The sequence below is a fragment of the Prunus mume genome, linkage group LG6, assembly GCF_029339155.1.
Source record: "Prunus mume cultivar Tortuosa linkage group LG6, ASM2933915v1, whole genome shotgun sequence".
In the NCBI taxonomy this organism is placed as follows: Eukaryota; Viridiplantae; Streptophyta; class Magnoliopsida; order Rosales; family Rosaceae; genus Prunus; species Prunus mume.
In genome coordinates, this window is record NC_142703.1 from 16,712,909 (window position 1) to 16,739,264 (window position 26,356).

Below are 26,356 nucleotides of genomic sequence, written 5' to 3' on the forward strand. Positions count from 1 at the left end.
AGTAGAGTTCGCACAAATATTTATTGGTGTTTGGGATTTCGAGCTCGCATGAGTGAGGTGGAAGAGACTAAACAAACACCTAATATATATAAAAGGAGCATTTCCCGACATCGATATCTCATCCTTTTTTGCAATCAAATGGATTCAACCACTAATGAAGGTGCCTCTTCTTTCCGCCATTCACAGACATATGATGTCTTTCTTAGTTTTAGAGGTGAAGATACACGCAAGAATTTCACAGGCCATTTGTACAGCAATTTGGTTCAAAAGGGTATTAAAACCTTCATAGATGATGATCTAAGTAGAGGAGAAGAAATATCACTAGCGCTTCTCAAAGCAATTGAAGAGTCAATGGTTTCTATTGTTGTCTTCTCTGAAAACTACGCAGCCTCCAAGTGGTGCTTGGATGAACTCGTTAAGATTCTTGAGTGTAAAGAATCGAAGAACCAAATGGTTTTCCCAGTTTTCTACAAGGTGGATCCCTCAGATGTGAGAAACGAAAGAGGTAGTTTTGGTCAGGCACTTGCAGGCCATGAATCCAAACTCAGAGACAACATGGAGAAGGTCTTGAGGTGGAGGACGACTCTTACACGAGCAGCAAATTTGTCTGGGTGGTCTTTCTTGGACGGGTATGTGGCAAACTATTATAATTTAGTCACAATATTATCTCTTGCTGCAAGTCTTGGTGAATTTATATCCAACATAATTTGAATTATTAGTTCTGTTGTATATTGTTTTAAGAAGAGAAAAAAAATACTAAGAATAATATGAAGACATATAATTCTTTCTTAATGTGGAAAAAAAATCTCTTCCTTTGTTTTCCTTTTTTGTGAGTGTTTGTATCATTTGCCTTTTTTAGTGTTAGTTTAAAGGAAAAGAGATTTAGAGAATGGTTGGTAGTGTTTAGGACAATAGCTTAACTTGGAAAGAAAAACTTTATTTATTTATTTATTATTTATTAATTAAAATAGGAAAGGTACTAATGCTTTAATACTAGAGTTTGGCTGACGGAGAGAGTTTGACAGCTGTATTTTTTTTTTTGGCTTTTCTTGCTTGATTACATAAGTGGGCTTCCTAGAATATTTATAGAGTTGCTAAAGTCGGCACCTTCGGTTGGACAACTCGGTTGCAAAGTAATCGACTTTTCCAAAGTCATTTTCATCCACAATTTGTCTTCTTATTCTAGATTTTTCTAGTTATAATATATTATATAATTAGATTATTCTCAACTTCTCTCAATTTTTTTAGATTATTCTATATTATTCAAGACACAAGTGTGCATTAATTTTAACATTTAACCATATATAGCAAAACATCATTTCATTAAATATTTTGTATACTTCTAAATGGCAGGAACGAATCAAAGTTTATTCATAGCATTGTTGAAAGCATTTCCCTACAAGTATTAGATTGTACCCATTTGAATGTCGCAAAGTACCCAATTGGAATAAGGTCTCGTGTATGCGAGGTATATAAGCTTTTAGATATTGGGCAAAATGACATTTGCATGGTAGGGATATGGGGGACAGGTGGAATAGGTAAGACAACAATTGCTAAAGCTGTTTATAATTCAATTGCCCACAAGTTTGAAGCTAGTTGTTTTTTGAAAGATGTTAGAGAAAGATCAATACCATATGGAGGCCTAGTCGAACTACAAAATTGTCTTCTGTATGAGATTCTAAGGGGAAAGGAATTAAAGGTGACCGATGTTGATAAAGGAATCAATGTGATTAGGGATAGGTTGATGGCCAAAAAAATTCTCTTGATTCTTGATGATGTAAATGAACTGAACCAGTTAAACACATTAGTTGGAGGGTTTGATTGGTTTGGTTCAGGCAGCAGAATTATCATAACAACAAGAGATAAGCATTTGTTAACTGCGCATGAAGTCAATCGGATATACAAGGTCAAGGAATTAGATCCTCATGAAGCTCTTGAGCTCTTCAGCAGTTGGAATGGATTCTCAAGAAATAGACATTTGCATGATGAGTACGAGAAACTCGCACAAACTATCATACACTATGCTCAAGGCCTTCCATTAGCTCTAATGGTTTTTGGCTCACTTCTACGTGGCAAAAGTGTTGATCAATGGCAATCTGCATTAGATGGCTATAAAAGAGTTCCAAACAAAGAGATTCAGGAAATTCTCAAAATAAGTTATAATGCATTAGAAGAGCATGTGAAAAATGTTTTCCTGCACATCGCTTGTTTCTTTAGAGGGGAAAATAAAAACTATGTGATAAAAATACTAGAAATTTGTGACCTCAACCCTAAGTATAGTATTGTATTGCTCGTCGAAAAGGCCCTCATAAATATTGATGAGAGAGATTGTATTGGCATGCATCACTTGCTAGAAGAAATGGGTAAAGAAATAGTTCGCCAAGAGTCACCATCTGAGCCAGGCAAACGAAGTAGATTGTGGTTTTATGAGGATATTTGTCATGTTCTTGAAGAAAATACCGTAAGTACTAAGTAGATTATATACAGATATGAATATATATATACATAAATAATCAACTTGACAACAAAGAAATCTTATCGTTTGATACTTTTGCGCTTTCATACTAGGGGACGAGTAAAATTAAAGGCATCCTGATGAATTTTCCAGAAGAACATGAGATATCCTTGAGTTCTAATAGCTTCTCAAAGATGAAAAATCTTCAACTTTTCATAAATAGGAATGCACGATTTTCTGAAACTCGTGTGGATTATCTCCCCAACGAGTTGAGGTTGCTTGATTGGCCTAAATGTCCGTTGCAAACTTTTCCATCCAGTTTTAATCCAAAGAAACTTGTTGAAATCAATATGCCTCGTAGCAGCTTGTCACAACTTGGAGAAGGATTCAAGGTACGTGTTTTCAATTTCTTTTCATACATTGGTATTTTCAAGAGTTTATTTTATGAAGTTGTTGTTTACATATCTTTAAGTGAAGCTTATCGGTTGATCTTTTTCTTTTTCCTTTCCATAGAGGTTGCAGAATCTAAAATCTATGAGTTTGGAGGGATGCAAGTTCCTCACAGAAACCCCCAACTTTTCTGGATTCCCAAATTTAGAGGACTTGAATCTAAACTACTGTACAAGTTTAGTTGAGGTTCATCCTTCTGTTGGATTCCTTGATAAGCTTATTTGCTTGAGTATGAGAGGATGCCGTAAACTTACGAAACTTCCAGGAAGGGTTCACTTAAAATCTCTGGAATCTATAGATCTTAGTCATTGTGGAAGGCTAAAAAATTTCCCTGAGATTGTTGGAAAGATGGAATCATTGGGAGAGATGAACCTATCCGGCACTTCCATTGAAGAATTGCCTTCATCAATCAGACATCTCATTCGTCTCTATTCGTTAAAGTTAAGCAACTGCAAAAACTTCACAAATCTGCCATGCAGCATTTATGAGTTACAGAATCTTCAATTTGTTTATCTTCGTGGATGCCAGAAGCTTGTGAGATTTCCAAATAAGGTGATTCCAACCAACTCAAATGACATTGCTGGTTCTTTAACGCTTCCCAATCTTTTCCATTTATATATAGAAGGTGCCAATTTATCCGAAATCGATTTCCTTGGGACTCTTGATTGTTGGTCCAGATTAGGCGTACTTGATCTTTCAGGATCCAATTTTGTTAGACTTCCCGAATGGATTACCAAATTTGTCAACATGCAAGAACTGAACTTGGTTGGCTGCAAGAGGCTTGTAGAGATTCCAGATCTTCCACCAAACATATCTTCAGTAGATGTGAGTGGTTGCATATCATTGGAAAGATTTCCGAAATTGCCAAACATCTTGGAAGGCAAAGAGTTACAGAGGCATAGAAGGATGGACTTGTCTAATTGCTGGAGACTGCTCGACATTGCGGCTCACTTCTCTGATCACTTTCTGATCGCTTGTAAGCCATTGTCAGTCGGGGTCGTATTTCCAGGAAGTGAAGTTCCAATGTGGTTCAACTGTCGTAAGAATTTGAAGAAGCCCGTAAAGAACTGTGACATTTCCTTCGAAATCCCTCGAGACTTCAGATGGGAAAAGAAAGGATTGGCTATCTCTGTTGCTTTTGAAACGCCATTTAAATCCGGTTCTTTTTATGCCGTTATTCACGTCAATGAAGAAAAAATTTATGGTGTTATGTTTGAATTTGGTTCAACAATTTTTGAGTCAACTCACGTGTGGCTGCTCTATGTTCCGTTTTGTAAGATGGATGAGTATGTAAAGCTAAATCAGTCTACGTGGCCGCGACCGCCTTTTATTTGTCGAGCTAGTTTTTATCGAGATTATGATCCACTGTATTTTAAAAGCTGCGGAGTCCACCTGGTAGTGCCACAGGATGGTGGAGATATTCATTCGTCTCGTCTCGTCGGTGGCAGTGAGGAAGGAGGAGGATGATATTGGGGTCGATACTCAACACTAGTTAGAAGAAGAAGAAGTTCTGCCAGGAAGTCCAGAGGATAATATACTTTCAAAGTATTAGATTTTGTAAATTATTTTGTAACTCCTTGTGGCACCAACCTGGTTTACATGTAAGGGATGGAGCGTGTTTGATTTACGTTTTTTTTGGTTAGAAAAAAAAAAGAGAAAATAAGCTAGTGCAGTTCTTTTGTCCGTAATTAGTAAAATAATATGTTGCAAATTTTGAAGTGCTGTATGTACATAAAAGATCTCCTAAAAGAAGATATTTTCACTACAATCGAATTTTCCTTTTGGTCCCAATACATAAAGAGTGCTGCTATCCTCTCCCTGCCCTATTTACTCAGTCATCTTATCTTCTCATAATCTCATCTGACTTTTGCGTCGAGTTAATTTTCAGAATTGGACACAAGTTTCACTGCGTTTTAAAAGCTTGGGGATCCACCTGGTAATGCCACAGGATGATGAAGACCTGTCTATATTTATGGAAGATGGTGAGTCTGAATCCGATGACTTGGAAGATGCTAATGAGAGGTTTTGATGGAGATAATTGTATTGATCTATGTGAAGATGAGCAAGACTCAGAACTACTTCAGCTGTGAAGATAATGAAGATGATGATGAAATTATGAAAGAGGTGAATAGGTATTTCGGAGAAAGAGAAATGCAATGTTGGAATCAGACAAAAGAAAAACTAAGATGCAATGGTGTTAGATTGTAGGGGAAACAAAGTGATTTTATTAGATTTGGAGGAGAATAGTATATGGCTTGGTGTAGGCTAATTAGCTTTCTTAACATATTGACTTATTGGCCACCACACTTGATTTAAATTAGTTTAGGTTATTTGGCCCTTACACTTTGATTAGTGAGCTTATTGACTCCCTAACATGGCTAGCTTTGGGTAGCTCTTGGCTCCCTTATAGTTTGGGAGTTCTTTTTGTTGAACTCCTGTATGACTTGAGTTGGGTAGCTTTTTTGCTCCACCTCGTATGACCACATGTATGTCTATTTATTGACATGATCCACCGCCATACCTCGGTCCATCGACTTAGGAAGACTAACCCCAGCCACATATATGTGTGGCTTTCTCTAGACAGTTCTCCAAGTTGCATGTAGCTGCCGACTTCCCATCAAGCTTATGGCACTTTCTTCAAGCTTCTAGATTTTTCTATATTTTTTAGCACAAATGTGCATTACTTTCAACAAATAGAACTCTATCAAAAAAAAAAAAAACAGATGGAATAGTATTGATGAATGGTAATATGCCAAGTCTGTTAGAATTCATAGGTTTCAATGTTTTGGATGTTCGGGAGAAGGAAAAAATCATAGCAAACAGATGAATATGAGAACGTTGCTCTGGAAAAGAAAGCTGGAGATAACTGTTCATTCTATTTCACTATTCATGTGTATTCGTATAAGAGAGAGAAGTGAGCTACTTCTCTAACAGATTTTCACAAAGATTAAATCCTAGCCATTGCTTCTATCATCCTATAAGATGCTTACATTTGTCACTAGCTGTTACTAAAATCTTAGGCTAGAAAGAGAGTCCACTTGAACTATGATCCGATGGCTCTCATTACATCAGAAATTAAAAACTTATAAAATGAAATCAAAACCGACTTTGTGACTTTGGCTTCATGGTTTTCAGCTTAAGGGTTACACATCAACAAAGTCGCCCACAATCTAAAGAAGAGAGTTCCGTGTGCCCACGGGGAAGCTTTTCATTCACTAGTCAAAACTCTCATACCCCACTTATAGTCTCTCTCTCTCTCTTCCCAAGGAATGTTCCTAAAACTAAATCCTGTGTGCGAACCTATAACCAACGGCTGTCTGTGACACACTGATTTTTCATCCAAACTGTTTGTACAAATTTCCTCACGAGGATATTCGTCTAAGATTCCTTCGTCTTCTCCACTTCTCTTTCTCCCTGCAAAACAGATCGGGGTAAAGGACCACACCCGAGGGGGTGTTGGCCAAAGGCCCTCCGATGCCTAAGTTAGGTAGGGTATTTCAAGGAAAACCGGGTGGCCGGAGCCATGTGTGGTGGCCGGAGCCTTGTGTCAGAGAGAGAAAGAAAATGGTGGCTAGGGTTTGTGAGAAATAATTTCTGCAGAGTTTCGGTAGGAATTTAGACGTACCTTGACCTTTGTGCGTAGCCAAGTATTTATAATGGTCTCCGAGATTAGGGTTTCAGAGGAATAATTCCATAGATGGAAGGGAATTATTCCTCCCCTATTTGGAATTGATTTGATTAATTAGGGATTTGATTTATTATGGTAAATCAAATCCCTAATCGTGGTAGGTATCAGATCAAATCCTAATTTAATTAGGTAACTCCTCATTTAATTGGGAATTGGGGAAGGAATCAAATCAATTCCCAACTTAATTAGGTAATTCTCAATTTAATTGGGTAACTCCCAATTAAATTGAGTAACTCCAATTAGGTTGAGTAATTCCCAATTAGGTCAAATAATCCCCAAATGGAAGGAATTATTTGACCTAAGGTATGATTTAATTCGGTTCCCACAAATGCCCCCACTTACTGCATGGCACGTGGTGGCATGTAGGAGATGTGAATTGTTTGTTGGGCTGTCCAGCTGGGCTTCCTCCTTGGATTTGGGCTCTGAATGGAGGAGGCTTTTGACTTGCCAACCGGTCTTTGACTTGGGTTGTCCAACTATAATCGGGGAGGCAAGCTTTCTTTGTTGGAGCAGGTGGCGTTTGGGTCGGCTTATTTGTGGTTGATCCAAACTACTTCAATTCCTTCTTTTTGTGTCACGAACTAGGAACAGTATGAGTCAAGGCGATCATGTGTGGAGCACGGACATGTTAGAAGTCAGCGGCAGATGGGTAGGGGAGGTTGGCGACGGTCCGCTCATTCCTCTCACCTACTGTGATGGTAAGTTGCATCCCTTTGATCTGCTACAGCTGCCATGGAATTCTTTGCTATGTGTTTGACTGACTTCTGTCTCATGCTTGTAGAAAATGACATCCACAAGAAGCTCGATCTCGGCCCAGACATGACCAATGTTCATCAAGCTTTGAACGTCCTTGCCAGGTTCTGTGGATTGCGCTGGTTCTTGAGTGAACATCGGAAGGAGGTGATGGTCCGCCACCGAAGATATTGAAAGATGGGAGCTGCATGGCTCGGACCTAGATGATCCGCCAGTTGAGGGGGAGAAGTCCTCGACCAAGCTTCTCATTCTTCCATGAGCAAGTCTTCCGTAAGGGGTCTCGTTCTTTGGGAATGTCCCTATGGGAGTTGCTTCTTCATCTGCGAGGATCAAGCGCCTCGTCGGCGAGCGAAGAAGATCAATGACATGCGGGAGGTGCAGGACATTCTGCTCGGTATCCGCCGAATCGCCTAAAACCCATGATCTACCCCGTGAGGAGGCTGTTGAGAAGTAGGGTTTGAGCGCTTGTGCGATCTTAGGATCAAACGAGAGGACTATACATCTGTCTAGCAATCACGACTCGCGCAAAGCCACGAGCAGTCAAGCGCGGTGACTCAATGTTGCAAGTTACGGCCAAGAGAGCTAAAGAGTCGCTGCTCGAGCAAAGAGTCCTTAAGTTGCACGAACTGCCGATCCGAGTTGGTGATAGCTCCGCCGGTCAAGTTCGACACTCATGTTGAAGCCACGGAGGCATCCAAGCATGAGATTGTTGCTAATGCGTACAAGCTGGGATATTCGAATGCAGGAATAGTGTTTCTCCTTGTTGCCCTCTCGAACATGAAGACGGTAGCGCTTTATCTTGACTCGCCCCGCTCAAAGTGAGCAGAGCAATGTTGTGGATGCGATTGAAGAGCAGATAGCGGATGAAGCTGCAATGGAGGAAGACAACTCCCAAGGTGGCGTAGCTGATAAGGTTAGACCATATGCGAAGGAGCAGGCAGGTGAGGCCGTTAAGTAGATGGTGCTAGTTGGCTGCTTTGTTATGGAATTTTCAGTTGTCTTTCAAACTTCAATTCTCATTATATCTTGTAAGTGTACGTCCGGAGACATAGCACTTGAAAGAGATTCCATTGAATTTGTACTCGTGAAGTAGCTTGCCCACAATGGAGGTAAGGCTCGTCGCCTGTGTGCGTATGTCGGGGACATGACGCTTGAAAAGACTCCATGAAGTTTGTACTCGAAGAGTAGCTTGTCTTCAGTGAAGGTGAGACTTGTCGCCTACGAGCGCATGTCAGGGACACAATGCTCGAAATAAAAAGATTCCATTGAGTTTGTGCTTGCGGCATTTGTCCGCAATGGAGATGAGACTTATCGCTGCGAGCGTAAGTCGAGGATACAACGCTCGAAAATGACTCCATTGAGTTTGTGCTTCATGGAGCGGCTTATGCAATGGAGATGAGGCTTAGTCGCTGCGGCGTATGTCGAGGACACAACGCTCGAAAAGACTCCATTGAGTTTGTGCTTCGTGGAGCGAATTTTGTCGCAATGGAGATGAGGCTTATCGCTGCGGCGTATGTCGTGACACAACGCCGAAAAAGACTCCATTGAGTTTGTGCTTCGTGAAGCGTCTGCAATGGAGATGAGGCTTGTCGCTGCGAGCGTATGTCGGGACACAAAGCTCGAAAAGACTCCATTGAGTTTGTGCCGTGGAGCGCTTATGTCGCAATGGAGATGAGGCTTATCGCTGCGGCGTATATCGGGACACAACGCTCGAAAAGACTCCATTGAGTTTGTGCCGTGGAGCAGCTTGTCTACAATGGAGATGAGGCTTATCGCTGCGGCGTATGTCGAGACACAACGCTCAAAAGACTCCATTGAGTTTGTGCCGTGAAGCACATGCAATGGAGATGAGGCTTGTCGCTGCGAGCATATGTCATGGACACAACGCTCGAAAAGACTCCATTGAGTTTGTGCCGTGAAGCAGCTCGCAATGGAGATGAGGCTTGTCGCTGCGTATGTCAAGGACACAACGCTCAAAAGACTCCATTGAGTTTGTGCCGTGAAGCACCGTGCAATGGAGATGAGGCTTATCGCTGCGGCGTATGTCGTGACACAACGTCAAAAGACTCCATTGAGTTTATGCTTCGTGAAGCGACCGTCTACAATGGAGATGAGGCTTGCTCGCTGCGAGCGTATGTCGAGGACACAAAGCTCGAAAAAGACTCCATTGAGTTTGTGCTTCGTGAAGCAGCCTATCTACAATGGAGATGAGGCTTGCTGCCGCCATGTGTATGTTCGTAAGACATAATGCTCAAAAAAGTACTTCATTGAAAAGCTTGCTCTTGTATTGATGTTGGTGTGAATACATCGCTTTATTGAATAAAGGAAATTGACAACAAAGGTAACATCAAAAGTAGTTCGTCTTTAATGGAAGTACAGGAGGCTCGTCGCTGCTAGCAGCCAAGCCGTAAGCGAAGAGTTTCATGGATAGTATCTTCGAAGGTGGTGGACATTCCATTGTCTCGGAATTTCTCTTCCTTCTAAAGTATCAAGGGTGTAACTTCCTCTGCCCCCAGATCGGCTGATCACGTAGGGGCCTTCCCAGTTTGGCCTCATCTTCTTTGACCCTTGCCTTGGTGCTGTGATGAAAGTTTTTCTAAGCACAAGGTCTCAGTGTGCGATCTTGGCCTTCTTATTGTAGTAGGACGCGTCAAGCTGCTGGTAGGCGCAACTCGAACAATGGCCTTTTCTCGTTCTTCTTGAGCGGATCAAGGTTGACTTTCATCCGCTTGCGCTTTGGTCAAGACCGCCACCTCAATGCTCATGGAAGGGACTGTGATGTGTGGGGAATGATTGCTTCGTCCCATAAGCCGGGAAAATGGTGTCTCTCCGGTCGATCTCCTTTGGTCGTGCGATAAGCCCATAGGACTCCTGGCAATTCCATCGACCCATTTTCCTCTGCGCCTTCCAGTCTTTTCTTTAGGTAGTCTAGCACTATCTTGTTGGATGCCTCTGCTTGGCCATTGCCTTGCGGGTATCGGGGTGTTGACAAATGCTGTTTGATGCCATACTTCACAAAGAATGCGGTGATCTGCCTGCCCACGAATGTGTACCATTGTCGGTGACTATCGATTGCGGGCAACCGAATCTGCAAATAATATTCTTTCAGATGAACCGTTCCACATCAGCCTCTTTGGTAGAAGATAAAGCCTCGACCTCGATCCATTTGGTGAAGTAATCAGTGGCAACGATCATCATCTCTTTATTGGTAGGTGCCGTCGGCATAGGTCCCACCAAGTCAATAGCCCACTGCATGAATGGCTATGGACTATTCTGCGGATGGTATTCCTCAGCGGGCAGGCCAGAACCGGCTTGTAGCGTTGGCATCGATCACATCTTCGAGCATACTCCGTGGAGTCTTGGCGCATAGTAGGCCAGAAATAGCCGATGCTAAGAGCCTTCTGAGCAAGCGATCCGCCTCCAGCGTGATTCCCACATTCACCGTCGTGTATCTTGCAGAGAACCTCGAGCGTTTGTGGGTACTTGATGCAAGTGAGATGAGGCTCGGAGTATGATCTGCGGATAAGCATGTCGCTTTTCATGTAGTATCTTGCAGCCTTATGCTTGATTTTTCTGGCCTCGGACTTGTCCTCGGGCAGGTTTTCATTCACTAGATAGTCAAATGATGGGGTCTTGCCAGCTAGGATCCTCATCGATCTGCATCAGTCCGGCTGCTCTGTCTCTTCTATGCTAGGCTGGTCGAGGTGCTCAACCGGGATGGAGCATCCGAACTGGTATCCAGCCGATCCTAAGCTTGCGGTGCATCTGCGTGCGCGTTCTCTGCTCGGGGCACTTGCTGGATGGTGAAGGTGGGAAACGCCTTCAACAACTCTTAGACTTTGTCAAGGTACATGATCATCCTCGAGTGCTTCACCATATACTCTCCTAAGGCTTGACTTGTGATTAGCTGGGAATCTGAGTAGATGGCCAATTTTTTGATTGATAACTCCTTTGCCAAGCACAAGCCAGCGAGCAATGCCTCGTACTCTGCCTCGTTGTTTGAAGCCGGGAAGCCAAGCGTGATAGCTTGCTCTAGTAGGGTTCCATCCGAGGTGATGATGACGATGCTGCTCGCTCCTTTCAGTTCGACGCCCGTCTACGCGCAAGCGCCACATGTCTCGGGTTGGTCAAGTTCAATGGAGGTCTTGTCTGCACTCGAACTTTCCTTCTTTTTGACCACCTTCTCTTCTTCGGTGATGGTGTGAATTGCAACAAAGTCCGCTAAGGCTTGAGCTTTTATTGCAGTCTTCGGCGGTAGAGGAAGTCGTATTGGCTTAGCTCTATAGCCCACTTCATGAGTCGCTGAGAAGCATCGGGATGTGGAGGATTGATCTCAAAGGAAAGTCGGTCATGACGATGACTCGGTGAGCTTGGTAATAAGGTCGCAGCTTTCTCGCAGAAACCACAATGGCCAAAATGAGCTTCTCCAATTTGGGTGCGAGTCTCTGCATCGAGGAGAGTTTTTGACGTGTAGAATATCGGATATTGGGCCCCAAGTTCTTCTCGGATGAGAGCCGAATGACGGCCGAGTTGGACAACTGTACACGAACAAGTCTTCACCAGAGGCTGGCTTTGAGAGCGGGAGGTGAAGTAAGGTAGGTCTTTAGATTCTGAAAGCTTTGAAGACTGATCTGCACTTGTCGTAGATTTTGAGAGGAATCTGTTAGGGGCCGCTTGCTCTGCCGTCGGCTTTGTATTTCCTTCACTGTGAAAGCGACTTCATCTCGAGAATGGCTTTGATTTGGCGCGGTGTGCCTCGATACCTCGTTGCGTCACTAAGTACCCCAGAACCGGCCAGACGATACACCGAACGTGCATTTACTTGGATTCACTTCATGCGATATTGGCGGGCAGGCTGAGCGCCTCGGTGAGGTTTTTGAGGTGGTCTGCCCGCTTGGGGGCTTTAACGACATATCGTCGACATACACCTCCATGGTTCTGCCGATCTGCTCTTTGAAATTTTTATTCACGAGCCTTTGATAGGTTGCTCCGGCGTTCTTCACCCAAAGGGCATGACCTTGTGCAAGAGGTCTCTCTTTCGATGATGAAAGAGGTCTTCGCCTTGTCATCATCGTACATCATAATTTGATTATAGCGGAGTAAGCATCCATGAAGCTGAGCGGTGGTTGCGGAAGTTGAATCCACGAGCTGGTCGATTCTCGGCGTGGGAAGTTGTCTTTAGGGCACGCTTTGTTGAGGTCGGTGTAATCAACGCATACTCTCCATTTTCCCTTTTCTTGTTTTGCCACGAACAACGTTAGCCAGCCATTCCGAGTAAGAGACCTCTTCAATGAAACCGCAGCTTAGGAGCTTGTCGATCTCGGCTTCAATGATCGCGACCGCTCGGGAGCAAAGTTGCGTCTCTTCTGCACCACGGGCTTGCTAGCAAGGTTGACATGGAGTGATGGCAGATGATATTTGGGTCAATGCCAGGGCATGTCAAATGGTGAACACGCGAACATGTCTTTGTTGTTCGGAGGAAGATGGTCACTCCATCTTCTCGTCAGGCTTAAGCGCGAGTCGATCCGCGCTTTCTTATCAGCTAGTGAGGATCGAGGGTACTAACTCAACGTCTTCCTCAGGCTTCCAACCTTCTTCAAGTGAGCCTTCCGGGCGGATTCCCTCATCTCGATCCTTCTTGGTTGAATTCGCGCGAGCCGATCCGCGCCTCCTTCTCCGGGCCGATCGGGATCGGGGTACTAACTCAACGTCTTCCTCGGGCTTCCAACCTTCTTCAAGGGAGCCTTCCGGGCGATTCCTCGTCTCGATCCTTCTTGTTCGGATTCGCACGAGCCGATCTGCGCCTCTTTGTTTGGCTGGTCGATCGGGGTACTAACTCAACGCGTCTTCCTCGGGCTTCAACCTTCTTCAAGGGAGCCTTCCGGCGATTCCTCATCTCGATCCTTCTTGGTTGAATTCGCGCGAGCCGATCCGCGCCTCCTTCTCGGCCGATCGGGATCGGGGTACTAACTCAACGCCTTCCTCGGGCTTCCAACCTTCTTCAAGGAGCCTTAGGCGGATTCCTCTTCTCGATCCTTCTTGTTCGGATTCTAGCACGAGCCGATCTGCGCCTCTTTGTCCGGGCTGGTCGGATCGGGGTTACTAACTCAACGTCCTTCCTCGGGCTTCCAACCTTCTTCAAGGAGCCTTCCGCGGATTCCTCGTCTCGATCCTGGTTCCTTAATCGCTATTGTGAGGCGAACTTCCTTCCCTTTCGGGTTTGCTTGCGCTAAGAGCGCTTCTGCCTCGTTGGCGCTTGCATTCGGTGTGAACTGCGGTGCTTGCTCTTCTTGAGCCCTTGGGCGGTGCATCTCCTTGCCATGGCTTGGTCATTGTTGATCTGCCCGATCCCGCCCGAGGATGGGATAGCGGATCTTCGATGTAGAGCGGATGTGACGGCCTCGATCTTGCTGATCCACGGTCGGCCCAAGATTCATCGTAGAGGGAAACCTCGTCGATGACCATGAAGGTCTGTGAGCAGACCACTTGGGGTGAGTGGACATCCAAGTCGATAGTTCCAATAGTGATTGATGTGGCCCCATTGAAGCCGGTGAGCGATCTGGCAAGTTTGCTAATCTTGGGCTCAAACCCCATCTGTTGGATAACAGATAGTTGCAGGATGTTGGCTGCGCTTCCTTCATCTACATGAACTCGCTCGATCACAGCTTGTTCAATTTGGATGCAAATGACTAGGGCGTCATTATGTGGCAGGTCAAGCCCGATCAAGTCCTTCTTCCGGAAGCCGATGATAGGTGTATCCCCAACAGCTGGTACTCCCGTTGTGACTTGGGAGACATAAGTTGCCTGCACGATCTTTCTCTTGCGCTCCTTGGTGGTCAGCCCGGACTCTTGGGAGTCGGCTAGAATGGTGTTGATTCGAATGACCTTTTGGGGAGGTTCCTTGGCAGCTACATCACGATCCTCGATCTGCTGGATAGCCTTCTTTGCAACGAACTCTGTGCAATGGCTCTCTCGACCAGCTCCTCAAGGTGTCTTTTCCAAGCGTTGCAGTTGTTGGTGTAATGATCGTGCTCCCCATGGAATGCGCAGTGATTTGCTGGTGTCTCTTTTAGAGGGTCTCATTTCATGGGTGGTGGTCTCCTCACCCACGGCTTGTCCTTCACCCGAGCTAGGATCTGGTTGATTGGGATAGCGAATCGGTGAAGGTCCTGTTTCGAGCTTTCCTCTTGGGGCCGCGATCTGCGCTTATCTCGGGCTTTTGCTCGAACTTGTTGCTCTTTTGGCTTGCCTGCTTCGTCGGGTGGTCAACTTTCTTGCTAGCTTTCTTTGCGGCGATACGATCATCGTCCCAAAGTGCGTAGCGCTCTGCCGTCGCGAACACTTCGCCAATGTTTGACTTGGAGTTATGGCCAGCTCCCGGTATAGCTCGTGCTCGGTTGGCAAGCCCTTCTTGAAAGCTGAGGATGCAACTTGGTCGTTGCATCCTATGATGTTGGCCTTCTCAGCCTTAAACCGTCTCGGTAGTCTCGTAGAGACTCGTCTGGCTTCTTGCGCAGTTGAACAGGTGGTCTGCATGCTTTCTGACCATCTTGTAGGAGGTGTACTCCTTTGTGAAAATGATGGCGAACTCCTTGAAGTTGCCTATTGATGCGGACGGTAGAGTGTGGAACCAATCCTGAGCTACTCCTCGCAGAGTCATCGCGAACACTTTGCACATCAGGGCGTCGTCGCCTTGTACAGGATCATGGCGCTCTTGAAGTGCTTCAAATGGCTCTTAGGATCAGAGTCCCCCTTGAATGGAGTGATGGATGGCGTTGTAAACCGCTTCTGCGGCGGAGCTCGTTCCACCTCGTCGGTAAAGGGCGAGCAACAACTCGATCAATTTCCTTGCATAGGGCCTCCTTCGCGCTTCCTTTGAGTCGGAGACCTCGGAGTTGGTTATTTACTAGCTTTGCGACATCCTCTGCTCGCAGGGTTGGAGTCTCGGGCCGACGTCTTCGGTGCCTCGAGCGCGACCGCTAACTTCTTCCTCGGTTCCCAAGGGTCGATCCTTGGGTGCTCTGCCGTGAGGCGATTAGGAGATTGAGTTTGTGAGGATTCCTCTGCAGCTTGTCGCCGCGTGTTGGTCCTCGAGCGGGCTGGTAGCGTCGATCGTCATCCTCTGCTCGCAAGGAAGGTCGTTCAGGTCGACGCTCTTGGTGCCTCGGCGTGGTCGCTAACCTCTTCTCCAACTCCCAAGGGTCGATCCTTGGTTGCCTGCCGGTGGGGCGGGAGAGAAGGTTGAGTTTGGGAGGACCCCTCCACGCTTGTCGCCGCGACCGCTCACGAACTCGAGCTCCTTATGGACCTAAGCGAGCACGAACATTGGATTGTGGGCCTAGCCTCTCGAGCACATTGGTCTGGGTCCTAGCCTCGAACGGCTCGAGTACGGCTCGCGGTGTCTGCGCGTCTCGTCTGCACGATCTCGCTCTCTTCCTGCCGGTTTGCCTTTGTCGACTAGCCAGGACCTCTCGAACTGCTCGCCAAAGATGCTCGTGTGCCCTCCTCTCCTCGTCATGGGGTCCAAGGTTGGGGCCTTGATTCAAGTTGATCTGCCTGAGTAGCTGGCCAATCAGGTTGTTTTGATCATCGACCTTCTGTGTGAGTTGATCAACCCGCGAGTTAAGGTCCACCTGACTGCTCGGGTCAAGTAGAGTGGTGTGCATTGGGCCCAACGGCATGTGGGCTAGGGCTCCATTAGACGCGTACACAGGTGCATATGTCAAGTGTGATCGCAGAGGAGGGAGAGAATGGATCTGCTCCAAGGCCGGGACGACGTCGAGTAGCCGTGGGGCTGGTCCGTAGTTGAGTGGTGTGGCTGCTTTGTGCTCCAACGGCAGGACAGCGAGCGAGCAACTCCGATGTCGGTCTTGGCGATCGCAAGGCTGTGGAGGTCCTGGGTCATGTGGCGGCTTTTCTGCAATTCCAGCAGTTGAAGGCGGCTGCAAAGCACTAGAAGACAGCTGCAAGACGTTGGCAGCCATGATTCCGTGCGGTTGCATTGAGGTTTCCACCACAAAACCATGAGATGGGCCCATCGTGGTGGCGTTACTCTTCGAACGTCTTGTATCAACCATGGTTGTTTGAAAAAATGTGTGAAAGATGGATTTGGAGCACGCTTTGAATATATCTCGTGCTCTCAATGAAAGCACCAATTTGTTTGTACAAATTTCCTCACGAGGATATTCGTCTAAGATTCCTTCGTCTTCTCCACTTCTCTTTCTCCCTGCAAAACAGATCGGGGTAAAAGGACCACACCCGGGGGGTGTTGGCCAAAGGCCCTCCGATGCCTAAGTTAGGTAGGGTATTTCAAGGAAAACCGGGTGGCCGGAGCCATGTGTGGTGGCCGGAGCCTTGTGTCAGAGAGAGAAAGAAAGTGGTGGCTAGGGTTTGTGAGAAATAATTTCTGCAGAGTTTCAGTAGGAATTTAGACGTATCCTTGACCTTTGTGCGTAGCCAAGTATTTATAATGGTCTCCGAGATTAGGGTTTCAGAGGAATAATTCCATAGATGGAAGGGAATTATTCCTCCCCTATTTGGAATTGATTTGATTAATTAGGGATTTGATTTATTATGGTAAATCAAATCCCTAATCGTGGTAGGTATCAGATCAAATCCTAATTTAATTAGGTAACTCCTCATTTAATTGGGAATTGGGGAAGGAATCAAATCAATTCCCAACTTAATTAGGTAATTCTCAATTTAATTGGGTAACTCCCAATTAAATTGAGTAACTCCCAATTAGGTCAAATAATCCCCAAATGGAAGGAATTATTTGACCTATGGTATGATTTAATTCGGTTCCCACACAAACCAATGGCAAGACCCTCTTTTTCTTTCTCTTATATAAACCCAACAGCCATAAAAGGCTCTCTCCTCACCATAAGCTTCCATTAAACCCAAGAAATTGTAAAACTATACACATTTCAGATTTTCAAGTTCAAGCATGTCTGCAGTGGTGGATGTTTGGATGAGCGAGTTGGCAAAGCTGAAAGACAAGGTAGGGGCTAAGAAGCGGTTGGTATTTTCATCAAAGGCCAAACAAGGAGAAGGTGATGATGAGGTTGAAGAACAACAAGAAGTGTTGAAAGAAGCAAGAAAAGAGAGCAGCAGAATGGCTCAGATTCAGAGGGACTTGGATTCCTCCGCGCTTTCAGAGGCCACAGTTCGTTTGCTTATGGACCGTTTTGTGCCTTGGTAACACCTTGTAAACCTATTTAATTAGTCTAATCTTGCATATATAATCTTGCATGTTTAATTAGGCTCTGGCCATAAAAAATGAGTAATTATATATAACTAAGGCTGTTTGGATTCAAAAGTCATTACGGATCCATTAGCTTGTCTCCATGTAATTAAGTTTTAGTAGATGCATAAACTTATGACTAGTGTATTTGTTTTTGGTTTTTCCATTTTAATTATATTTTTGCAAGCTATTAACGGATGAATGGTTCTTACATTTGGATTTAAAGAAATTACATATAAACCAAAAGTTTAATTATTGCTTCAAGGCCCTAAACAGGACCAAGCATTAAACCATAAACTATTTTTAACAAACAAACAAAAATAAAATACATAAAGTTGTTTTTTATTTATAATATTTTCTTTTGACCGGAAATTATTGGGCTCACCAGAACCTAGGCAAAGTGAGACAAATACGTGTGATAAAGGGTGTAAAGTGAGACAAAATGAGTTTCCAGGGCAATGTGAGACTCAAATGCACTTTTAGGGGTATATCAAAAAATAAGCCTTTTTTATTATTATTTATATACATTTCAAGGTGTATATGGTAAGCTTCTCTACATCTAAACCTCAACTAAAATAATCCAATTCATCCTCAATTCAATTCGATTACAGATTAGTTCACATGCCATAAATAAATGAAATTTTTTATAAAGAAAAACTTGAAAGTTTGGCCTTCAGAAAAAAAATTTATACATATCAATTGTGGCCCAAATAACTAAAGAATTGGCCCATATCAATTTTGGTCCAAACAAAAAGTTATACATATCGTCCACTTTTCTTTATTTTTTAAAGATTTTGGATCCGTTCCGGGAAGGTCGTTTACCTCTAGGCCATTGGCTTATTTTATTTTAGGTAAACAACAAATTCAATTGATGTCAACGCCTGCGAAGTTGCACCCAAGGTAGCAGGAAACTGCTTCGCAAAGACGATGATCAAACTCTTTGACTATTTATCAGTACCATTTCCAACCCTTTCAGCCTGTTTAGTTAAACTTTCAACAAAATGGATTCAAACACCACTCAATTATTAGGAGCTCCTTCCCCACCTTCCTCGTCTTCCACCAATTCATGGACACACGATGTCTTTCTCAGCTTTAGAGGTAAGGACACATGCTACAACTTCACAGATCATCTACACAAAAATTTGGTCCAGAAAGGCATCAGAACCTTCATCGATGATGAGCTACCAAGAGGAGAAGAAATTGTTAGGTTGCAGTTAGAATTATTGTTAGTATGTTACTGCTTGGTTAATAAATCCCTATTGTTTAGGGAGTATTTGTTTGTTTTGACTTAGTCTGTTACCACATAATAGGTTTTTAAACGTGGGCTGTTCTTTCATTCTTAGGTTACTCTTTGTAAGGCTATTTAAACAGCCGTCACTGCTATTATCAATTTATCAGTTTTTCTTCTAAATACTTGACATTAGAAAAGCTCTTGTTTCCAACAATTGGTATCAAAGCTTCCTTCTAGGGAGCCTGATTTGAAATCAGAAGAAGCAGCAGTCTTCTAGGTGTGAATATGACATCAGAGAACAACTATGTGCAGCCAGCGATTCCTAAGTTTGATGGGCACTACGATCACTGGTCTATGCTCATGGAAAACTTCTTGCGATCAAAGGAGTATTGGGGTCTGGTGGAGAATGGGATCCCTGCAGCAGCAGGAGAAGCAGATCTCACAGAAGGACAGAGGAAAGCCGTTGAAGATCAGAAGCTGAAGGATCTGAAAGCCAAGAACTATCTGTTTCAAGAAATTGACCGTTCAATCCTAGAGACAATTCTGAACAAAGACACATCAAAGAATATCTGGGATTCTTTGAAACAGAAGTATCAAGGCACCACAGGGGTCAAGCGAGCACAGCTACAAGCTCTTCGTAAAGAGTTTGAGATTCTTCACATGAAGGCAGGAGAATCTGTGAATGAATACTTCGCCAGGACTCTCACCATAGCTAACAAAATGAGGCTACATGGTGAAAAATTGGGAGATGTGTTAGTCATTGAAAAGATTTTGAGGTCAATGACTTCTAAGTTTGATTATGTTGTTTGCTCCATTGAAGAGTCACATGATTTAGACTCTATGTCCATTGACGAGTTACAAAGTAGTCTACTGATGCATGAGCAACGTATGAATGATCACGTCATAGAAGAACAAGCATTGAAGGTAACGTATGATGAGTCCTCTGGAGGAAGAGGTCGTGGACATGGAAGTTTTAAAGGAAGAGGTCGAGGGAGAGGCATGAGCTTTGACAAATCCACAGTGGAATGTTACCACTGCCATAAACTAGGACATTTTCAATATGAATGCCGGCAAGGAAAAAGGAGCAAATTTTGTAGAGCCTGAAGAAGAGATATTGCTGATGGCTTATGTAGATGATAAAAAGAAGAACATGGAAGATTTGTGGTATCTTGACTCCGGTTGCAGTAATCATATGTGCGGGAAGAAGGAATGTTTCTTAGTTTTGGATGCAAGCTTCAGAGACTCAGTAAAGCTTAGAAACAACTCAAGCATGGCAGTATATGGGAAAGGCAATATAAGGACGCAAGTGAATGGGATTGATCAAATTATCACTGGAGTGTTTTATGTGTCGGAGCTAAATAATAATTTGCTGAGTATTGGACAACTTCTACAGAAGGGACTTACAATTGTATTTCAATGTGGAAAGTGCAAGATCTTTCATCCTGAAAGAGGCTTGCTTATGGAGTCCGGAATGTCATCCAACATGATGTTTGTTCTACTTGCTGAATCTCAGCCAAGAGAGTCTACGTGTTTCAATACAGTCACAAAGGACCAAACACATCTTTGGCATTGTAGGTATGGACACTTGAATTTCCAAGGCTTGAAAACCCTCCAGCAGAAGCAGATGGTGAAAGGATTATCCCAACTCAAGACTCCTTCCAAATTATGTAAAGATTGTTTGGTGGGCAAATAGCACAGGGATTCATTCCCAACAATGAGCACTTGGAGGGCCTCTCAAATACTTCAACTCGTTCATGCTGATATCTGTGGGCCAATCATGCCAATCTCAAATAGCAAGAAAAGGTACATGATCAATTTTATTGATGATTTCAGTCACAAGACATGGATTTATTTTCTGGTAGAAAAATTAGAAGCTTTTAGTACTTTCAAAAGCTATAAAAATCGTGTTGAAAAGGAAACAGGTTCAAGTATAAGGGGGCTGCGAACAGATAGAGGTAGTGAATTTACATCACAAGAGTTCAACAATTTTTGCAATGACAGTGGGATACGCAGACAATTGACGGCATCATATACTCCACAACAGAATGGAGTTGCAGAGAGGAAAAATAGAACCATAATGAACATGGTTTGCAGCATGCTCTCAGAGAAGAAAATTCCCAAAATTTTCTTGCCATAAGCAATTAACTGGACTGTACATGTGTTGAATAAAAGCCCAACTTTTGCTGTCAAAAATCAAACTCCTGAAGAAGCCTGGAGTGGAGTTAAACCGACAGTGGATTATTTCAAGGTTTTTAGGTGTGTCTCTCATGTACATGTACCTGATAGTAAAAGAACAAAGTTGGATGATAAAAGCATAAGGTGTGTCTTGCTTGGTGTCCGTGAGGAGTCTAAAGCATACAGATTGTATGATCCAGTCTCTCAGAAAATACTTGTAAGCAGAGATGTTGTGTTTGAAGAGGATAAAATTTGAGATTGGGACAAAAGACATGAAGAAGTGATATTAGCTTATTTGGAGTGGGGTAACAATGAAAAAAGAGCAACCAGAGTCACTGAAACTGAAGAAGAAGGTGTTGCGGACTTTAATAATGAAGGTGCTGCTGACTTTAATAATGCCACAGGAGAAGAAATGGGAAATTCTTCTTCAGATGAACTAGTTGAAGAAAATCCTCTCAATTTCAATGAAGGGAGAAATAGAAGACCACCAGTCTGAATGGAAGATTATGAAACAGGAGGGAGTCTCTCTGAAGAAGATGTGTGGCTCATTTTATCATGCTTGCAGCTGTTGATCCAATTCATTTCGAAGATGCAGTGAAAAGTGAAAAATGGAGAAAAGCCCTGGATTCAGAAATCAAAGCAATAGAAAAGAATGATACATGGGAATTGAAGGAGTTACCTGCTGGGGAAAGAAGATTGGAGTGAAGTGGGTATATAAAATGAAGCTTAATGAGAAAGGAGAAGTAGACAAGTATAAGGCAAGGCTCGTAGCAAAAGGATATTCTCTACAACATGGGATAGACTATACAGAAGTGTTTGCACCTGTGGCACGGTTGGATACGATCCGTCTTGTAATAGCACTTGCAGCTCAAAGACAATGGACAATCGACCAGCTGGACGTGAAGTCTGCCTTCCTGCATGAGGAATTAAATGAGGAAGTGTTTGTTGAGCAGCCTCAAGGTTATGTGCGCAAGGGCAATGAAAAGAAAGTCTATAGGCTCAAAAAGGCTTTATACGGGCTTATGCAAGCTCCACGAGCTTGGTATAGTCGTATAAAGGCTTATTTCATGAAGGAAGGATTTGAAAGATGTCATTATGAACACACTTTGTTCACAAAGACAGCAAAGGAAGGTAAAATTCTAATTGTGAGTCTTTATGTTGATAATCTCATATTTACTGGCAATGATGAATCTATGTTTGCTGAGTTTAAGAGATCAATGAAGCTTGAGTTTGACATGACTGATCTTGGGAAGATGAGGTATTTTCTTGGTATCGAAGTTATGCAAAGAACTGATGGAATATTCATTAGCCAAAAGAAATATGCTTTGGAGGTGCTTGAAAAGTTTGGAATGAATAAAAGCAATCCGGTTCTTAATCCCATTGTCCCAAGTTGCAAACTTTTGAGAGATGAAGATGGAGTAAAAGTAGACAACACCATCTACAAACAAATTGTGCGACGCCTCATGTATTTAACTGCTACTAGACCAGACATGATGTTTGTGGTAAGTCTTATTAGCAGGTATATGAGTAATCCTACTGAGCTTCACATGGAGGCAGCAAAGAGAATTTTAAGATATGTAAGAGGAACAACTGATTTTTGGGGTGTTCTACAAGAAGGGAGGAAAATGAGAGTTGAATGTTTACACAGATTGTGACTATGCTAGAGACCAAGAAGACAGGAAGAGCACCTCAGGTTACGTTTTCTTATTCAGATTCAGGAGCTATGTCCTGGTCATCAAAGAAACAGCCGATAGTAACTCTATCTACCACTGAGGCAGAGTTCATTGTTGCTACCTCTTATGCATGTCAGGTAGTATGGTTGAGAAGGATTTTTGAGATGCTTGGTGAAAAGCAAGATAGGCCTACAATTGTTCACTGTGATAGTAGCTCAGCAATTGAACTTGCAAAGAATCCAGTGATGCATGGACGCAGCAAGCATATAAACGTTCGTTTCCATTTTCTTTGTGATCTTATAAAGGCAGGAACTGTGGAAATGGTGCATTGCAACAGTCAAGAACAAATTGCAGATGTGATGACAAAACCTCTCAAGTTGGATGCGTTTGTGAAGCTGCGAAGTATGTTAGGTGTTTGTCCAGAACCTTGTGTAAACTGATTGGAAGCTGCATTCAGTTTAAGGGAGGAATTGTTAGGTTGCAGTTAGAATTATTGTTAGTGTGTTACTGCTTGGTTAATAAATCCCTATTGTTTAGGGAGTATTTGTTTGTTTTGACTTAGTCTGTTACCACGTAATAGGTTTGTTAAATGTGGGTTGTTCTTTCATTCTTAGGTTACTCTTTGTAAGGCTATTTAAACAATCGTCACTGCTATTATCAATTCATCAGTTTTTCTTCTAAATACTTGCCATCAGAAAAGCTCTTGTTTCCAACAGTAAATATCACAAGCACTTCTCCAACCCAAAGCCACCTTCACCACCACCACTCCAACCTTACCCAACATCACCCACCCAGAACCAACCCTTACCATCCTCCCACCACACAACTTCTCAAGACACCCCACCTCTCCCTCTTTCCTCTCTCTTCTCCCAAGCCCGACATCCCACCCACCCAAGACCTCCCTTCCTTGATGATTGCAAAGAATAAGGGGCTAAGGAAGGGGAGGTCGTGGGTGGGTGGGTGAATGTCGGGGCTAGGCTTAGGAGAAGAGAGAGGAACAGAGAGAGAGGTGAAGGTGTCTTGAGAAATTGTGTGGTGGGAGGGTGATAAGGGTTGGTTGTTGGGTAGGTGATGTTGGGTAAGGTTGGAGTGGTGGTGGTGAAGGTGTCCTTGGGTTGGAGTAGTGGTGGTGGTCTGATGGTGTGAAGTTAGGGGAAGGGGAGAGGACGACAAAGGGAGAGCAATGGAGAAGAAGAGATTGTTTTTAATATTAATTTTTTTCCATTTTTTCCATTTTTTTATATTAACAAGTAATTACATTATTTAATTATAATTTTTTATTAATATTTTAGTCTACTTAAGTAGAAAAAGTGGGGCCTACATCTCACACATCATCCCTTATGGTAAAAAGATTAAAACAATCATGCCACGTCATCAAAATTGACGGAATTATTAATGGAGATAACGGTATGGGGCAAATTGGAACACCAAACCTTGGTCAAGGGGGTTAAGTGGATCATTTTAACTTTCGGGGGATAAAGTGAGATTTGACCAAAGTTTCAAGGGATACTACAGTAAATAAGCCAAAATAAAAATAAAAAGTTCAAGTGATATTAGCACAAACCTAAAAGTTCATATGGCATTTATGCAGATTTTCCTTTCTTTTTGTATTCCTTTCCTATTTCTTTTTGTATTCCTTTCCTATTTCTTTTTGTATTGGGTTGGGATATCTTATTTCACTTGTACTGGGATTCGTAAGTACATAAACTATATAAAGATTCTGTAGCTTTACCCCAAAATCTCCAAAACGCTCAAGACATACGCACTTCCCAACTCCCAAAATCTCTCTGCAATCGATCTGCCCATCAATCCGTCCGTCTTAATTTCACCACGAGACCTGGTGATACTACTTCTACCAACAGAAAACGAAGCTTCAACACTACAATATATCTCAATCTCTTGGACCACTCTGTGAGTCCCACTTACAAAGATTTTAAAAAAAAACATCGCCATTGAAACTTATATATATCAAAACCCACCACCATGTTCAATCTTGATGATCTCTCTGATTTCGTATTGGTTGAAATCCTTTGTCGACTCCCCCGTGAATATGCAGTTCAATGCACGTGTGTGTCGAAGCGTTGGTATAGTCTCGTTTATAATCCTTATTTTCTTGGCCGATTTCTACGTCAACAAAATGATAACCAAACGCCCATTCCACGCCCTAGACTAATCTTCACAAATCCAGAGCACAGAAGAGAATTCTTCACAAATCCAAAGTGCACAAGCAAGTTCTTTTCCATGTCCAAGCAGCCTCCAGAGCCCGAAAAACTCAAGTTCTCTTTGAGATGCCTCCCTTGTTTTCAAGGGCCTGTCAAGACAGAAGAGGGTGAACCAATGGTGGTAGGAACATATAACGACTTAGTTTTATGTTGTGCAACCATGCGTTTTCAACGTGATTACTACCTTTGCAATGCATACACCAAGCAGTGGGAAGCTCTTCCTTCTCCTCCTCAATGCCACGAGGAAGTAGGTGTTGGATTCATCTGTGATCCCTACTATAAGGAATGCAAGGAAGATGCTGACCAAAGAAAAGAAGAAACTAGTACTAGTAAAGCATCATTCCAGCTTAATACTGAGTATAGGTACAGGGTTGTGCGTATAATTCCTGAATTTCCAGGGGGTTCCGTCCAATTCAAAGCAGAGATTTTCTCTTCTGAGACTGGTAAATGGACAGAAACAATTTTGTTATGCCCAAGAAACTTCTATCTGGATGTAAGACATGAAGGCGTTGCTTACAATGGAATGCTGTACTGGATGAGCAGTAGTGCTGGCTCTATTATTGGTTTGGATCCCTATTCAAACATCAATGTTGCTAAAAAATATAATTGTCGTTTCATTGATAAGCCTGAAGATGATCAGGTCCCTGTCACTGCAACATTTGATCTCCTAAGTGTGTGTAGAGTTGGAGGAGGAGGAGAGCGTCTGCGAATGTGCCAGTTCAGCGGAAATAATGACGATGGAGTCGTGGATCAGCTGAGTGTTTGGGAGTTGAAAGATGATCAGGTTGATAACGATAGCAATTGGCTTTTAGTACGCAGAATTTCCCTGAACGGGATGTTTTCACAAAATCCAGTGATCAGGAAATGGAGAGATCAGGGCTGCTGGCACGATGAGATAATGTTGCTTGCTTTCGACCCAAATGATGATGATATCTTGTATGTAGATTTTATTGGACACGTTGTCATGTTCAACATTAACGGTGAAGGATGGATAATGCGTTATTTGAACACTCCGCTTAATTATGGTACAATTCAGAATCACCGTAGGAGAGCTGTCTACCCATTTGCGATCCCATGGTGGCCGACACCAGTTACTACTAGACAAAAACAGAGCTTCAACGCGTATCATTGGGATTTTTAGGTTGCTTGATTTCTTGAGAAGATTTAAATTATATTTATATATTTTTTTAGGATAAGTTATCAATCAGGATATTATTTTCCTGATATGAATTTAATTAGTTTTCTTATTAGTTAAGTTTTATGAATATTCTGGAACTTAGGGTTTCCTACGGTTTTAGGATTTCTTGGTTTTCTATTTAAGCCAACTCATGGCATTGTCTTAATCAGTTTTATCATATTATTAATTAAGGATAGAGATTTTCTCTATTTTCTGGTAGATTCTAGTTGTTGATGGATTTCAATTTATCTTTTTGGGACATTTGTCGATCCGCAAACCTGTGTTTCCG

The 26,356-nt window shown here is 43.1% G+C and overlaps 3 protein-coding genes across 3 annotated transcripts; 2 read left to right on the forward strand and 1 right to left on the reverse strand.

The window, feature by feature from the left end:
• Positions 1-4,673, forward strand: LOC103335476 (TMV resistance protein N-like). The gene is made up of 4 exons (XM_089053893.1): positions 1-629; positions 1,354-2,461; positions 2,569-2,847; positions 2,969-4,673. Exons 1-4 carry the CDS (start codon positions 49-51, stop codon positions 4,370-4,372), a joined length of 3,372 nt encoding a protein of 1,123 aa, XP_088910019.1. The 5' UTR covers positions 1-48; the 3' UTR covers positions 4,373-4,673.
• Positions 4,674-10,107: 5,434 nt separating this feature from the next.
• Positions 10,108-10,999, reverse strand: LOC148916266 (uncharacterized). The gene is made up of 2 exons (XM_089055087.1): positions 10,655-10,999; positions 10,108-10,434 (listed from the first exon to the last, which is right to left on the reverse strand). The coding sequence occupies exons 1-2, from the start codon at positions 10,997-10,999 to the stop codon at positions 10,108-10,110; spliced, it is 672 nt and encodes a 223-aa protein (XP_088911213.1).
• A 13,524-nt stretch (positions 11,000-24,523) lies between these two features.
• Positions 24,524-26,210, forward strand: LOC148916267 (F-box protein At5g49610-like). The gene has a single exon (XM_089053896.1). The coding sequence runs from the start codon at positions 24,652-24,654 to the stop codon at positions 26,029-26,031; it is 1,380 nt and encodes a 459-aa protein (XP_088910022.1). The 5' UTR covers positions 24,524-24,651; the 3' UTR covers positions 26,032-26,210.
• Positions 26,211-26,356: the final 146 nt, after the last annotated feature.